Genomic DNA, 17,971 nt, shown 5'->3' on the forward strand with positions numbered 1-17,971 from the left:
CTTAGCGTGCTTCTGACAATATTTTTGCTGGTGGTTTGTCCTTCTCCTACTACTCACAATAACTTCCGCAGTGTCTAATGTCAAACATGGCACTCTGAAGTAGCGTACGCGGAACAGATATCGTAGCCTTTATATTTCCCACAGCAACTACTAGCCGCTGAATACTGTAATACACACACTGCAGTGGGATGAAACAAAAAGATTATGTACTTTAATGCAGTGGATATCGAACAGAATAGGACTTCAGAATGTCAGCGAACCTTGTTTATAAGCGAAATTTCGAACATACATAAATTAACTGTTATACAGATAGGAAAAAGCATGAACGAAAGGATTATTATGATATTGTTTTTAAATCTGAATATCGAGGAGCAGAAACTGTAATAGGTTCAACCTATGAGCTTTCTGCCACTGTCCCTCGGCCGATTTCCTCACAGACACAGCAGCTAGTCTCTTTTCTCGCTTGTAACCCCAAAACCCAAGGTGTTTTGATGAAGTTCATTTACATAAATCTGATTTTTCCGGGCGTAAAAAAATTTTGAGATTCTACTGCCTTTACGGAATTATTCAGTCACGCTATAACGGCCTCTTAAGCTCCTCATAACAAGTTTAGCAGAGCCACCAAGGTAAAGAGCTACTTTTCTAGCGCCGTACGATAATGTAAAACATATTAATATTATGGTTTACAAACAGGGAAAGTCTGAAGTAAGTACTTTCCCCGCAAGACATTACATTCACAGAAAAACACTGAGGCACCAGAAAGTGTTAAATTAGTTAGGTGAATACTGATAACATAATTTCTGAGGTAATTTGAAAGCATTATAGACTGCGGGAGAAGAAGTTATGACACAGACAACATGATACCCAGGATGAAATAATAAAAAGCAAAGTTGAACAGTATAAAATATAATACTGATGTAGCGCTAGAGGTACGGTAAGACCTGCGTGAGAAATTAATTCCTTTTAAGATTTCAGATTTTTTTGTCTCTGAGTGCACCAGAAACATAATCTTTCCATTGAAAAGTTCACACAGAATGTTAAGTGTTGATAGTAAAAAATATCGGGTATAACGGGACGCACAAAAGAAACCCAGAAACAGCTAGTGGGAGGAGCATCCTCCTCCAGACAACCAGTACGAGAGCAGGCAAGCCCTAATATTTAGGGCCGCATAACGGAGGATCGGCCAGCAACTAAGTATAATGCTTAAACATTTACCCTCCAGGACACTTAGCTACCCTATCGTGCGTTTCCCTAATTTAATTGAAAAAGCATTTTGGCTATAAACAGCACTTCAGCCCAGATTTTTGCCTCTTCATTCCAAAACACAGGAAATCAAATGATTGTTGAAGCTGAAGTGGAAGTGTTAGCCCCCAAATCTCTAGATTTTTGGTTCGATCCGCTTCCGTCATTAACAGTTTATTGCAGCAGTTGAACTAATCATTCCTGCTAATTCTGCTTGAATCCGATAAATACGAAACTGCTCTGTCATTCGGATTTTAGTTTACATTACAGGTCGGTCGGCAATTGTCTATAAGTAGAAGGAACTATGCCATTTACAAAAGATGTTGTGTAAAATAATTTTATGCATATTCCGCATTGCGCTGCCACAGCTTTTAATGCTATACGTTACATGTAAAACGTCACTTCAATTGCAGCTGAGATCGTGTTTTACTTATACCTCATCGTTTCATAAATATCTGATATCTTATCGACTGGACTCTACCTGATAACAGATCATTGAAAATAAACTGTAGTAGGAAGGAGGAAGACATGGAGACTGAACCGTGACGTAACTAGGAGAATCATTGTGGCGTACATGTGAAGTTAGAGGAGCCGTAGCAAGACTCAACAAATGATAATCAAAGTTCAACAAGAGAAGACAGCAGTTCGCAACTATTGTTTGGTGACTAACATTCAAAGTCAAAGGTCAGTCCCATTCTGAGATTACGAGCCTTGAGGACCATGACAGACCACATTGTTGTACAAGGCATAGCCGTAGTGGTGTTGCCTACCTTCGAACTTTCATAAGGAAGAAAAAAAATAAATAAAAGACAGGTGATAGAAAGGAGAAGCCCGTCCCCACACATAGCCAAATTCTTTCGAACAGCGCAGGGCCCCTCTCGATTAACGTCGCCATCTGACAGATTGATAAGCCGACAACGTGTCAAACGGCCTCACTTCATGAGGCACTGTGGAGAGGCTTGACAGGTATCCTAGCGATTTCCGTCGGGTTTGTGTGACAGAGACCTTCTGTCACTATCTCTTCTCCTCTTGCCGACTACATACTGGTGATAAAAATTTCTTCGACCATCAGGATTCGATCCGATTACCTTCACGTCGAGAGTCACCACATTTAAACAACCTTTGTCGCGGATATGACTGATTCTAAAATGGTTATTTTTTCTAAGGTTTTCAAAGACTACAATTTTTTTTATCTGGGCACGTATGATGACATTTGCTTCCTGCAGTGCTTTGTGTATGTGAAACAGTCCTTGATTTTGATTCCACGTTAAACTTTGAGCCTCTGTAACTGGCACACTTAGTGCATGAAGTCAGAGGAAGGCACACCAGCTACAAGAGGAGCACGGCTAGATTGGAGCGTCACGAACATAGGCGGATGCGTGACACGTCTGCACGAAAAGACATATATGGCCAGTTCTTTCTCTGTTTCTGCCGCAAAACCCAATCTTCTGGCAATTGACGACGCCGTGTCCTGTTCCACGTAAGTACATAAACAAGTGGAATGCGGCTTTTCGCATAAAATTCAAGTGATACATTCCCTTGTTATGCATATCTCTGACCTCTCCCCCAGCCGTCTTCAAAGTCGCATGCCCACCTCCAGGTTGATGAGAATCTTGGTCAGGCGTGGCTCGTAATAAAAGGCGCTGCGGCGGGGCCGCCCCAAAATAAAACATGCATTAAAATAAATTTCTCAGTAACAAAGCACAGAATTTAAATTATCAGATCGCATTTAACGTATTTCCCACAAAGATTTGAATAAAGCCGGTGAACGTTTTTGGAACTGTTTGACTGTGGTATTTATTATTGGTCACAGATTAACCACTTGAAAATGACTTAAAAGTCGGCACTGCAATTGTGGAGATTAGAATCATTAGTGCAGCCCTTGACGAACATCTTGTCATTTACAAAATTCTGCGAGACTGCGAACCAAGAAAAATATGGTTGTGTTGATTGCTTTTGCATTACAATGAGGTGACAAGAGTCATGCGATACTTCATAAAGACGTGTCGGACCTCCTTTTTTTCTGAGGCAACTCGACGTGGAATGGATTCAACAAGTCGTAGGGAGTCTTCTGCAGAAACACTAATTCATGCTGCCTCTACAGTCGTCCATAATTGCGAAAGTGTTGCCGACGCAAGGTTTTGTGCACGAACTGACCTCTCGTTTATGTACCATAAATGTTCGATGGGATTCATGTCGGGCGATCCGTGTGGCCAGATCATTCGCTCGAATTATCCAGAATGTTCCTCGAACCAATCGCAAACAACTGTGGCTCAGTGACATTACATCGTTGTTTGGGAACATAAAGTCCATGAATGACTGCAAATGGTCTCCATGCAGCCGAACATAACCATTTCGAGTCAATGATCGGCTCAATTGGACAAGAGGACCCAGTCCATTCTGCTGTGCCGTTCGAACAAGACACAGTCAAGGCAAAAGCACCACAGGCGCAAAGTTGCGAGCTGTTGCCAGTGCCATTGAGACTCAGCACTTGCGCGAGTTCCACCAGCGTGACGGGTGGCGCTGAGGATGAAGATATCGACTTGACGTCGGCCACTTGCCGACCGAGTGCAATTCACCAATGCCCGCACTACAGCGGGCAGAAGCCTACTCGGAAAATAGAAGAACGGCTCTCGGCCACTTGGTTACAGATCATCGTCCAGGGCTCACTTAGACAGGGAACGTCATATAGTGAACTCTTAGAAGTGCATTTGCTATGTATTGTGAAGTCTATCGACGATTATTGCACTTAGCCATTGAGGACCTTTTTTGTGTCATATTACATGAAGTGTTGCAGACTTAATCAATCAACAAGTCACAAAGATAAGTAAACCTTTTAATTCCTTTGTGTCACTTTGTTACTAATTTGTGGGTGTGTTGTAGAACCTTCGTTCTCCTATCATGTTACCCGGTTCTGGGACAGAGCTGTGTAATAGTGGCAGGGAGAAATTGTCTTAGTGGTGTACTGCACCAGAAGCCGTTTCACGAACCCACAAACTCGGCCCTCCACAGCAGTAGCGACGAGGCCTTGACGAAACTGGCGACGAGGGTTTACAACACATTCTATGTAAACACAGCCCACACCAATATGGAGCCGCCACAAGCCTGCACAGACCTTGTTGAATAATAGAGTCCATGACTTCGTAGGGTCTGAGCCACACTCGAACCCCACCATCAGCTCTTACCAACTGAAATCGCGACTCATCTGACCTGGTCACGTTTTTCCATTCTTGTAGGTTCCAACCGGTATGGTCACGATCCCAGCAGAGTAGCTCAGGCCGCTGTGCTGCTACCAAAGGCACTCGCGCCCGTCAACTGCTGCCATAGGCCATTAGCGCCAAATTTCGCTGCACTGTCCTAACAGATACGTTCGTCGAACGTCCAACATTGATTTCTGTAGTTATTTCATGCAGTGATGCTTGTATATTAGCACTGACAGCTCTGCAAACGCCGCTGCTCTCGGTCGTTAAATGAAGGCCGTCGGCTACTGCGACGTCCGTGGTGGAAGATAATGCCTGAAATTTGGTGTTCTCAGCACACTCTTGATACTGTAGATCACGGGATATTGAATTCCCTAACGATTTCTGAAATGGAACGTCGCATGTGCCTAGCTGCAACTACCATTCCGCTTTCAAAACCTATTGATTCCCGTCGTGTGGCCACATACAGTCGGAAACTTTGTCAGATGAATCACTGGAGTATACAGGGTGAAAAGTATTTAAACCGACAATCTCTGGGAGGTTGTAGGGGACATCAAAACAAATATTTTTCCCTAATGTCATTTTATGTCATGAGGATTATTTAAACCGGTGGAGGCCGTATTACGCTCTTCAGTTGTTAGAGACCGTATTACGATCTTCAGTTGTTAGAGGGCGTATTAAGCTCTTCAGTTGTAGGCAACTGCTGTCCACCAGTGTAGTAGTGCGTCGTCTCTGTTTACTAATGGAGCGATACACCTGGAGTGAGTACACTGATATGGTTGGTGCGTACTACGTAGCTCACCACAACGGACGAGCTGCACAGCACGTTTATCAACAACAATATCCTAATCGCCGTATCCCGCATCATACGACCTTTGCTGCTGTGTACGACTGTCTGCATGAGACCGGGTCATTTAGCAGATTACCTGGACAGGGACGCCGTCGCTCGGTAAGAGCGCTGCATTTGAGGATGCTGCCTTGCAGCATGTGGAGCGGGATCCTTCAATCAGGACTCGTGCAATTGCACGTAACATGGGAACGAATCAGACGAATGTAAGAACAGTCCTTCGAGAGCAATTGTTACGTCCATTTCACTTACAGCGTGTCCACAACCAGGGACCAATTGATTATCCACCCAGAGCACAGTTTTCGCAGTGGTACCTGGAACAGTGTGAAATGCATCCTACATTTCCATCCTCTGTGTTGTTTACCGATGAAGCAACGTTCGGGCGTGATGGAGTATTCAACATGCACAGTTCTCATGTTTGCAGTGAGGATAACCCACATGCCACAGTTACTAGCGCTCATCAAGTGAGGTTCTTCCTTAAAGTGTGGGTCGGTGTTGTTGGGTACTGTTGAATTGGGTCGTATCTGCTACCTAGGCCATTAAATGGCAGGCACTATTACAATTTTCTCGCCAGAGCATTGCCAAAATTGCTGGAAGATGTCCCGCTCCCTACAAGACAACGCATGTGGTTCCAAAATGACGGGACGCCGGCACATTTCAGTCGTCGTGTGCGTCGGTTCCTGGACCGACGGTTCCCAGAAACGTGGATTGGCAGAGGTGGTCTTGTACCATGGCCTGCTCGATCCCCAGACATCTCCCCTCTGGACTTTTTTGTGTGGGGAGAAATGCGCAGCCTTGTTTACGCAACCCCTGTTGCATCAGAAGAGGATCTGGTTGCCCGGATAGTAGCAGCAGCAGGAACAATTCAAGATACTCCTGGGGTTTTAGCCCGTGTCAGACAGAACATGATCTGATGGTGTAACCTTTGTTTACGTGTCAATGGAGGCATTTTTAAAAATCTACTGTAATTAAAATTGGGTTATGTTAATGTGGTGTGCGTACTGTAAGACCTTCAGTACACACACCATCAGATTATTTGACTTGTCGCTCTAACGAAGTAGGCGAGTGTCAGCAATATGTCCCGTGGTGTTATTGTGGCGTGTTTATCTTCTGCCGTTAGGTCAGACGATAGAAATGCCACTTGTACGCTTAGAGTAGCAGATTGACGGTGACCAACTTTAAACAGAAATTGATTAGTTTTCAGACACATTTATTAAAATAATAACAAGCATAAAAATTACTTAACTTGGTTCTGGATGCTATTTACAATTGACAATCTGAAGTTCCTTTGGTATTGGCACGTTAATCTTATCCTCACATATATCTCTGATACTTGACAAAAGTGTCAATACATTATGTACATGAATATGGTAATCTTATTAGGCGCAGACTGAAACTTGACTATAGACTGGTACAGACTAATGCAGACTGGTACAAACTGGTGCAGACAAATGCAGACTGACTAATCGGAGGTCTGTACACTCGTTATAATACCTCGCGCTTTCATGTATCACTGCGCGAGTGTGATCCGCGAGGAGAAAAGGTTCTACGTTAGCAGCAATCTCATTGGCTGCGTTACATATTAATACGCGGATCGGCGGAAGCAGAATTTGTCCGTCTCTATGGCAGCGCCATGTCGTAGTGCGGAGACGGATCGAGCGCTGCCCCTGCTGTTGTGCTCAGCGGGGCGCGCTCTAGTGGAAAAGTTGTGTACGCGCTGACTACGCGGAACTATGTACACAACAGTTAAAGTGTTGTCTCTTGGTCATTGAAAAAATGGAAAAGTGTTTGTTGGTTTAATTAATTTGCCGCCAGAGAAATCTTCCTCTACCGGTTTAAATATTCCTCACAGGAAAAAATGACATTAGGGAAAAATATTTGTTTTGATGACCCCTACAACCTCCCACAGTTTGTCGGTTTAAATACTTTTCGCCCTGTATAAATGACAGCTCTGCCAATGCACTCTCCTTCTGTGTCACGATACTGCCGCGATCTGTATATGTGCATTTCGCTATTCCGTGCCTTTTATCGCCCCGGTGTGTTTAAGGACTGTCCCACACATACGTGGCAGCAGTGAGTGGCGTCAGTTTCTGAGCTGCAGGAGGGAGAAGGAGACAGCGGTTGTGGGCGCGGTTTGGAAAGCGGGCGGCGAGCAGTGGTGTGGCCAGCGGCCTGCCAGGCAGGCGGCCAGCGCGGGAAAGCCGCGGAGAGCAGCAGAGCAGGCCGCTCGTATTTCAGGCAGCCGCGCGCTCTAGAAAGCGAGGTAACGCACACTGCGCGGACACATCGCACGGCGCAGCTGCCGCGACAGTGCGCTCAACGGTTGGCCAGTCCCACTGCAACTGTTGTATTAAACGTGCTTAGAGTACAGATACTAAACGCAACGGACTAAAACTGCTCACCCACTGCAGGCATCACTTCTCGTAACACCACGTCTACTTCTGAGATAATGACCTCATTTTGGCGAAGAACAGAATCCACATACAGCCGAAGCCACCCACTGAAGATTTCATGCTGTAGAGCTAAGAAATTGAGGGGAAGTTGCTCGCTAAGTTTTACCCTGTTCCAGATAGTCCCATATATTTGTTACGGGATTGAGATCGGACGATTTAGCGGGGTTGATGGAATGCTTGAACCAGGAAAGTATACCTGCAGTCCTGTGAACGCTGCTATTATCACAGCACTCTCCACAGCATATTTATTGTTGTGTTGGCTGAAGAGCCAACACCGTGTTACTAGAAGAGTCCGAAATGCACGCCGGCCGAAGTGGCCGTGCGGTTAGAGGCGCTGCAGTCTGGAACCGCAAGACCGCTACGGTCGCAGGTTCGAATCCTGCCTCGGGCATGGATGTTTGTGATGTCCTTAGGTTAATTAGGTTTAACTAGTTCTAAGTTCTAGGGGACTAATGACCTCAGCAGTTGAGTCCCATAGTGCTCAGAACCATTTAAACCATTTGAACCGAAATGCACGCGTTTTAGCTCACGCAGGCTGGCGTGAGGAGGGAAGAACTATACTGACGTGAGGTCTGGAACATGATAAGGAATTAGAATTCAGAAAGCGGACGGAATTAGTTTCATACTTAACTTTAAACCATTAATGATGAACGTCGCTCTTGACGGTACATGATTCACAATATCATCTGTTCAGAATAGTAACTGAATATGGCGCCTTGCTAGGTCGTAGCAAATGACGTAGCTGAAGGCTATACTAAACTATCGTCTCTGCAAATGTAGTCAGTGACCCGTCGCTAGCAAAGTCGGCTGTACAACTGGGGCGAGTGCTAGGGAGTCTCTCTAGACTAGACCTGCCGTGTGGCGGCGCTCGGTCTGCAATCACTGATAGTGGCGACACGCGGGTCCGACGTATACTAACGGACCGCGGCCGATTTAAAGGCTACCACCTAGCAAGTGTGGTGTCTGGCGGTGACACCACATTTGTCATCAAGACTTATAAGAAAGGGTGGCATCTGAACACGAGAATGTTGAAATAAACATACACTGTCCAGTCACATAGACATGACCACCTGTCAAAAGCCTTAATAGCCACCATTTCCAGTACGGACCACTGCAAGACGTGCAGTGCCTCTCCAGAAGTACTAAGCAATGTTTCTTCGGATATGCATGCATCTCTGAAGGAACAGGTACTGAGGCGACTACAACCATAATGAAACACATGAAATGCGTTCGTAATTCCGAATATGGGCAACCATCAGCTGTATAATGGAACGATAACAGTGAAAGTTTGTGTCGGACCGAATCACAAACCCGCATTTCCCAGTTATCAGCGGTCGCCTTACCATTAGACTATCCGAGCACGACTTACGGCCAGAACCAAACTTCCGTATGTCGTCAACCATGTGTCTACAACCTGCACTCGTACATTCATTACCTATATTCCTGTACAGGAGAACATTTTAATTGAAAACTGCCTGTCCAGTGTTGGCGGATGATTCCGATATTGCAATGCCTGTGTTATTCAGAAGTACGTCGCAGTGTTCCTTCGGTCACGCATGCACGGGTCTTGTTCTCCAACCACCTGGTAAATTTTGAACATAGAAAAGATTCAACATACATTCTATTAATTAATGTTAGTACTCATGACAGAACAGTCAATCAGACAAAAAGTCGTCCACAAGAATGGAAATAGATCCAAACGGGAGATACATTCGTACTTCCAGCTTCCATCGAAGTCAGCCTCTTTAGCTTACACGTTAAACCGCAAACAGTTTCGTTTGTAAAGAGTGCAAAACCAACGGTTTAGTAGCTGAGTAGACATTTTATAACAAATTTATTTAAACATATTAATAGTGTACCTCAGTCACTGATTCCCCACCTTCTTATTCACCACCAATAGTTCCCCTTACGGCACAGTATTTTGTTTATTAGATACACATTAATCTCATGAGCTAACCAGATGCTGACTCAGTTTCCCAATATTTATTTCTTGCATCGACAACTTAACCATTATTAGCATAGATTGCCACAATAAAAACCCGAACTCCATTTCTTTCCTAGCTGTAACTGAAATGTATTAACTTCTGTTTTGGTCTCCTGGTTGTGGAAACTGTCCACTCCGCTACTTACAACTTTAGATACAAACATGTTTCCATTTCACGTAGGCAGTACTCTTTGTAATTCTTATCTCTGTCTCAGACGATTAACAGCAGTAGGAAGCTATGATTGGTTCTTGTCAATTTTTTCTTGAAAACCTGTCTGACCTTCGTTGAAGCTCTGCTGCAAACGGCAAGCCTTGTCTAGAAATACTTGGTCTGTCCCTGTCTCTCGTTGGTCCATGCTGTCTGTGGATGTCTAGCGTCAAATGCTATATCGTTCACCTTCAACACTAGCTGCAGCGTTATATAGGCAGAAATGTACCGTAGGTCCTTTATGAAAGTTTACAACAAACCTCCATGAAAACACCACTCAGCGAGGTTGAACAATGGATAAGACATTGAACACACATTCGGCATGGTGACTCTTCAAATCCCCCTCCAGTCATCCTGGTTTATGTTTTCCTTGATTTCCCTAAACATCTTAAGGCAAATGCAAGGAAATAACATAGTTTGTGATCCGTGTCTAATAACCCCGTCGTCGACCAGACGTTTAATGCCAACCTTCCTGCATTCATAGTAGAAGTGCCAGAGAAACTGAGGTGCAGGTCTAATGCCGATGAGTCGCCCCCTGAACCACATAATTCATAAATGAAGCATAAAGAGATCTCCATAAACGTTGCACGCGAAACAGTGGTAAACTCCGCCTTCACATCGGAAAGTATTGTGACTACCTCTTTGTACGAGGGCTATTCTTTTTTCAAGATTTGATCGGTCGCAAAATTAAAGCCAAAGTGAAATGTATTGCGTGGAGTCTCTGGTATGCCCGTCGATCGCATCACGTCGCATTTTTCAGTTCTGAGCACACAGTGAGCATGTAAAGATGCCTAAGACAACAGAACCTCCCGATCACTTACCATAAAGCCCGGACTTGGATCTCTCTGGTTTTCATCTCTTTTCAGACATGAAACGTTGGCTATTAGAACGGCATTTTGGCACAGACAACGAGATGCAAACCAGCGTAGGGAATTGGCGAAAAGCACGGGCATCTGCCTTCTATGACGAGGGTGTGGGAATGTTGGTACAGTGCTAAGACAAATGTCTGACGGAGCGATGACTGTATAGAGAACTAGCTGGAAGGTGTAGCTAAATGTTGCAAATAAAACTTTTTGATTTTTCACTGCGGTTACCATTTCGCGACCGGTCAGACCTTACAAATACAAAAAAGAGCCCCTTCTAAAATTCGCATAATGTTCATGAATACATTAGAGGGTTGTGCCACCGTATGGTATGGTTAAGGTAGGGCAGGGGGGGGGGGGGGAGAGGGGGGGGGGGAGGCAGACAACCTACGGCAGAACATCCTACAGCAAGATGGTGCCTATGGACGAATAACTGAAGTACCGACTCTGGCAGTTGCGACAACGTATCCATATATTCGCGAGATTTTATCTACATAAAAGTTCTTTTCTTCACTTGAACTCGCCAGAAATTTAAGTCTTCAGGCTAATATTTCCCATTCTACATTGTTCAACACAGATGTTCACAGATCCAAGAGGTGTGTATACTTTATTGGCGCGTAGTCACAGACGTTCCACGTCCGTATGATATAGGATTACAGTGTAAACCGTAAGCATAACTGACCAAAAACTTAGCATTGAATTGTCATGTGCTAGTTTGCAGTACCGCAGATTTCAGTGAGGTGCAAACGATGAAAAGTTGGTCAGCATACGAAGTGTTTGAGAAAAGTGATGAGACTGACTACACTGCGAGCGATCTGGAAATGCTGTGTTGTTATACTAGTGTAGACTGGTAGTTCGTACCATCCAGATGCTCTGCCCGAGTTTCAGGTTCGTACAGCCATCACGTGATTTTTTAGAGCGCCACTAATGAAATTGTGTTTTCGTTGTGTGTTCCGAAAATGGAACATCGGAGTTTAGTGCAAAGTTATCCCATCAAGTTTTGAGTGAAACTCTGGGAATCCGCGACTGTGACCCTTGAAAAGTTGAAACAGGTCTATGGGGAACATTTCTTGGGTTGGGTAGGGCTGGGTTGGGTTGTTTCGAGGAGGAGACCAGAGAGCGAGGTCATCAGTCTCATTGGATTAGGGAAGAACGGGGGAGGAAGTCGGCCGTGCCCTTTCAAAGGAACCATGCCGGCATTTGCCTGGAGGGATTTAGGGAAATCACGGAAAACCTACGTCAGGATGGCCGGATGCGGGATTGAACCGTCGTCCTCCCGAATGCAAGGCCAGTGTGCTAGCCACTGTGGCAGCTCACTCGGTGAACATTTCTTATTAAGGGCATAAGGTTTTCGCTTGCACAAATCATTTATGCAAGACAGAAAACACGTTGAAGATGAACCTCGCTCAGGCTGACATTTAAGTTCAAGAACGGACGAGAGCGGTGAACGTGTGCCATCTCGTCGACCGAAAAAAAAGAAAAAAAACGAATGAGCAAATCAAAGATCAAAACAATACTGCTTCGTTTTTTTGACAGTAGGAGTATCACGCATAAGGAACTTGTTCCTACAGAACAAACTGTCAGTGAAATGTTTTACAAAGATGTCCTTGAAAGACTCAGGAGAAGGGTGAATCGAGTGAGACCAGACATTGCAGACAAGTATATGCTGCATCATGACAACGCCCCATGTCACACGGCTGTCACGGAATTTTTAACCTGAAAAGGCCTTCCTGTTGTTCCACTGAACTGCGGAACACGAGGCATTTTGTAGCCCTGAATTTAAACTCACGTCCTAACCTTACCACAACCTCGTGATGTACAATGTATCGGAGAAAACGGCGGTCAGTAATCAGCGGCATACCTATTAAACCACGACCGTTTTCTTCAGGGGGATTAAAGCTAACCTCTACGAGCAAACTCAAGACAAAAATTTCAGTTTAAACGATGAAAAACAAACTGCATTTCTCGCTATCATTCGTTGGTTACCTGAAGTTACCCTCACACTGGCTACACGGACAGCCGCTTTACCAACCAATGAGCAGTCCTGATTGGTACTTAGCTGTAGATTATAAACGATACTGGCAGATTCCAAATGAAAGAAAAAGAATTTAGGGAAAAAAAAAGGCAAATAAAAAAAATCAGTACGATAATGAAAATGACATGGCAAAGTTTTAAAAATTTAAAAAATGTATTTAAGTCGATTAACTGAACAAAAATAACAATGAAAGTCCTTTTATTAGACTTACAAATGAAAAGTATTCAAATATTCACTGTGATATACGAGTTTCGAACTACGAATTTTTACAAAATAGGCCAATGCGCTAACCACTACACTACGATGCCTTAACTTGTTTAATTTATGATTCTGATAGTCCAGTATCAACGATTAATTGCAGCCTTTAAAACCTTCGGCTTCGCATAATGTCATGCGAAACTTTTCTAATGTAAACCGACTCCGTGGGTACATGACGCTGAATCGCGTGTATTGTGCAACGCTCTAGTAGCGTTTGGTTAGTGTCGCGCGCGCGCGGGTGCGTGTGTGTGTGTGTGTGTGTGTGTGTGTGTGTGTGTGTGTGTGTGTGGTTATCATGTTTGATGAAATGCGAAATTAATGGGCCAGATCTAGAATTCGGAATCCAAACACAACGAGAAAGAAAGCCTGACAAGATGAACTGACCGATCGTTCTGGCAGTTTGGCAACGGCGAAGGGTTCGGGCGTGATGTTGAACGCTCCAATTGGAGGAAACCAGCTCGAGCCCGTGAAGTGTCAACTATCTAGTAATTTTAATCGGACTGTAGGCATCGAAATGTCGATATCATCTCTGCTGAAAAATACGGGAACATTTTTTTCCGAGTAATTTGGTGGTCTTTGCTCTTCTCCTACCCGTCTATTTAATTAATGAGACATAATTACCACCGTGGGCTGAGGCTTCCCATCCTACTCTTGAGAAGCTAAAGTCAGTGGGTTGGACCAGACTGGACAAGACACCAAACAAAGACACTTCTCTGATTCTAGACAATCGATAATCAGATCCCACCGGTCACTCAGGCCGTTTTCCGCGCGTTGAGCCAGAGGATTCTGGACAGCGGCCGCAGCGGCGGGCAGCCGGCGCCAGAAGCGACCTCGGCTGCTGAGCAGGAAGACGTCACGAGCTACTTTGATGCAGCCAACGATCCCGCGCTGTCGCTATATGCTGAGTGAAGAGGGGGCGGCCGACTCTTCGCCGCAGCAATGCGAACGAAGGCGTAACGGTTTTTAATGACAGCGGTTCCCAAACTGCTTCCCACAAAACCTCAACCTTTTAAAGCACCTTTGGTCAATCATGGAAAAAATTGCGTGTCAATTATATAAACAAATAAAGCAAAAATCGATTTATACGATGCTGGAAAGTCACTATTCCATGTTTCTATGTGCAATTCAAAATAAGCAAGAATCAATCAAGGGGCTGGCTCTGAAAATTGATGAAGTGCAGCATAAGTTCTGGATTCAGTAAAGCCGTGGATGTCATTTTTGAGGTTCTGTGATCAAAGAAGTTTGGGAATCGCTGATTTATGGCATAGATTGTCAAGCTGTGCACAATGTGAAGGACAGAGGAACGATCTGACGATATTTCTAGTCCCACGTCGTGGCATTTTTATTTTCCAGGCCATTCAAATTGCAGTTGCATTGCAGTTAAAAGTGGTGCTGTGCATCTGGGGCAATATTTCGGGGACGTATATCTGGAGATTTACAAGATGCAGAAACAGAGCACTTGCAGTTGCTGAGCACGATATGCCTCTAGATCACAATAAACTGTCTTCACCCTATCTCCTTCCATTTCCTAGAATAATAGACATATCTGCGTTTCACTTTCAATACGTTGCCAATGAGAAAGAAAAATGCAAGCGATAAACCTATTTAGTGGAAATACTTCCTTGCAGTACATATGTTTTATTCTGCCATGCGTTCTCAGCAGCTTAGAGAATAAGGCAATGGCATGTACATACACATGTAGCAAGATTAATCTCTTATAAATCATTTTTTCTCAACAGCAACATCCTACATCTGTTATGATTCGACCCATTAGTGAATAATTTTTGATTAAACTATCCTACAGTTTCAAACAAAATAAAAAGTTTCACAGCAAATGATCTATCAGACGCCGTTGCCCAACCAATCACATCAGTTGTACCGCAAAAATTTTCAGATTTTTAAAATGTTTCTGAAATATCTTCTATTAGACTGAAATGAGCCAGCCATTCTGTATTGACACAACTTCAAACTGAAATTATTTGGACGAGAATGAGTGAACGTAGGGTAGCTTCCTTGCATCTCTACAGGACTGCTCTAGTGATCATAAAAAGTTGCATCAGTTTTTCCCTTAGGCTAGAACCCCATCCCACTTTTTCTTTTAGCAGAACTATGAGGTAGGATTTAAATCTCTGCAAAATGATTTATATTCGCTGTCATTTGATATGAGAAATTATGCTGATATCCAGCTGCCCCATATGACCACCTTTTTTGTGAGACATTCCATCCTGTGTTATAGGGCAGTAGGGCCATCAGTTTTGACTGATATTACAGACAGTAGTAAAGAGAAACTGTCTGCTAGACATCCACAACCAGGTCCTCAGCAAAGGACACTGGACAGCGAGGGACAAGGGAATATCGGAACATGTGCAATTGATGAATAGAATACCAATAGCTCGTCTTTGCTTCTAGATAATCGATAGGAAAATCCAAATGATCACTCAGTACTTATTCCGAGTAATCGGTCGGCTGGTGCTGAGAGGTGGTCTGCTGGGAGGCGGCAACCGCAGTGGCGGAGGCTCCTCAGGCGATGGGGGCGGCAGGCGCATCAGCATTACATTGCCAACATACCCGCCCTTCGAGGAGGAAGAGGGCGAGGACACTGAACAACCAGGCACCGAGTCATCTGACGTCGAAGAGCTCACCTCCCCCCCGGCATAGACTACCAGTGTATACATACAGCCAGCAAAAAAGATACACACCACCGACAAACAAATAAAGATTTTCATAATTTGACTACACACAAACACAAATACACACACACACACACACACACACACACACACACACACACACACACACACACACCTCTTTCCTAACAAGGGTCTTATAGGACACAGCTGTTACAGGAGAGCACAGAATTGACCAGATTTGTTGACAGTGGCACATTTATTGAAGTAATTTATTACTTTCCTTAAAATTTCTCCAAAGGCAAAAAAAAAAAGAAATTGGAATTTGCTGAAAACTTCATTCAGTATCTGAGAAGCTGCTGCAGAACATACAGATGACCACAAAACAACCATACGTTGTGTCAATGTATTATAGGGAAAGTGCTCATTTATCAGAAATATGGTAAGATTATTTTTTAAATCACTTGTGGTACTCCCAAAGCGAATACAGTCATCAGTCATAAATAAAAGGTCTGTAATATGCTTATAAAGTACCATATAAGCATAAAGATATTCAAACAACCTGCTGGACAAAAAATCAGTTGTTTTAATGTGTACAACATAATTTGAGCAAAGATACACTGAGTGCTACTCCCAAAGTGTACATATTGTTGCAAATTGCAGATTGAGTCTAGATACAATACAGTTTTTTGATCATATCTACTACTGATCTACATCAAAGGAGTACACACTTGTATATTTGTCTACTTTCTTGACACTAATGTGTTTGTTACACATTTTTCCTTAGTTGCACCAACTTAACAATCACTTAGAAGCACACAAGTGTGTGTTGACTTGTCTGGCAGTAAGTTTATTTTGATCCTGATGAAAAAAGTATTTTGCTGACTGCTTGAACAATACGCACAAATTTGCAAGCAATTTTTTCACAATTAAAAGGGCCATATCTGTGGAGTATCTGGTCAGTCTCCTCTCTCCTGCACAGTTGTTAGCAGCGTATGTTCACGTAGATATTGAATTTAATTTACTGAAGCTATATTATGTCTCTTTCTACTGTGTACATTCCCATAGACTTTGAAAGAACAGTGGCAGATTCACTTGTAATCGAACTTTGTATCTACGTCAACATACATTTTTTTGTAAACTCTCAAATAATACTGTTCATACCTCACTTACATGCATGCCCTGGCACACTAGTAACTTTCAGTTTAGTACTGGGATGGATGATGTGAGGGCAAAACATCTGCAAAGAAGTAAAATATGTATAATATCATTGCTTATTATAAGAACAATGTTGAGAAAATGCCTGTCATCCTCCCAGTGCTAAACTTTCTGAGTACTTCATACACTATATTCATTGATTATAGTCCCAAATATATCTTAACAGACTAACAAAATTTTTGTATGGTACTAATTTATTTATATGAGAAATGTAAATGACAGCAGTGGATGTACATAGCAGTTGTATTTGGGTGTTATTCCTTTATGCATACATATGGCCTTTGTTTATAGAAATACAAACCTCATTAAGATTATAAGTTTCAAATAAACTCAAATACTTAGGAGAATGTATTGTAAATTATTTGAAATATGTACAAATTGTTCGAATACAGGCTTATGGCTATTGTTCTGTGACATCCTGGTGTTGGTCTGTTCTCACAATCTGAATGCATCCTTACAATTTTTAACATTTTGAAAATTGCTTTCTTGCTCGTTTTTAATGGCTAACAACTGTTGAAGCTCTGCACCATTTTTAAACTCATGGTGTTGGTGTGGACTGTCTGAGTACAATACTTTGAACGTATTATGTGCAAAACTTGAAAACATTTGTGTTATTCTTTAGATCTCCAGAAATAACCTCCTTTATTTTGTGAAATTGTCAGTGGTGTACTGTAGCAATGGACTAACTTTTCAGTATTTAACTCACTGATTTCTTCTATCTTTTGTTACACAGCTCTAAACATATACTGTAATAATAACAAAAGTAAAATAACCTCCATTTTATGTATTGTAATGTTGACTTGCAAGATTAAACATATAAGTAATAATCATTCTCTCAACAGAAATAAATTAAGGAAATGGTTTATCATGTATTACGTATACTAATGCACACTGCAGTTACACCAACTTCACTTCAAACAAAAACCATACAACACACAAAACTGAAATGAGAGCTCTGTTATTTGTTTGCTTCCTTTCGGCAGTGAACATATTTCTCCTCATATGACTGACAGATTCAATACCTGAATTCATCTAA

General features: G+C 43.0%; 1 protein-coding gene across 2 annotated transcripts in view; it reads left to right on the plus strand.

The window, feature by feature from the left end:
* LOC124606871 (putative lysozyme-like protein) overlaps nucleotides 1–17,971 on the plus strand; it is a 154,509-nt gene that overhangs the window by 117,662 nt on the left and 18,876 nt on the right. Inside the window, exon 4 of one of the 2 annotated variants that reach the window (XM_047138959.1) lies at nucleotides 15,500–15,718. The exons of the other annotated variant lie outside the window; for it this stretch is intronic. Within the exon in view, the coding sequence (XP_046994915.1) occupies nucleotides 15,500–15,718 (219 nt within the window). The remainder of the gene's footprint in view (nucleotides 1–15,499; nucleotides 15,719–17,971) is intronic. 2 annotated transcript variants of the gene reach the window in all.

Source organism: Schistocerca americana, chromosome 3 (assembly GCF_021461395.2).
Source record: "Schistocerca americana isolate TAMUIC-IGC-003095 chromosome 3, iqSchAmer2.1, whole genome shotgun sequence".
Taxonomy (NCBI): domain Eukaryota; kingdom Metazoa; phylum Arthropoda; class Insecta; order Orthoptera; family Acrididae; genus Schistocerca; species Schistocerca americana.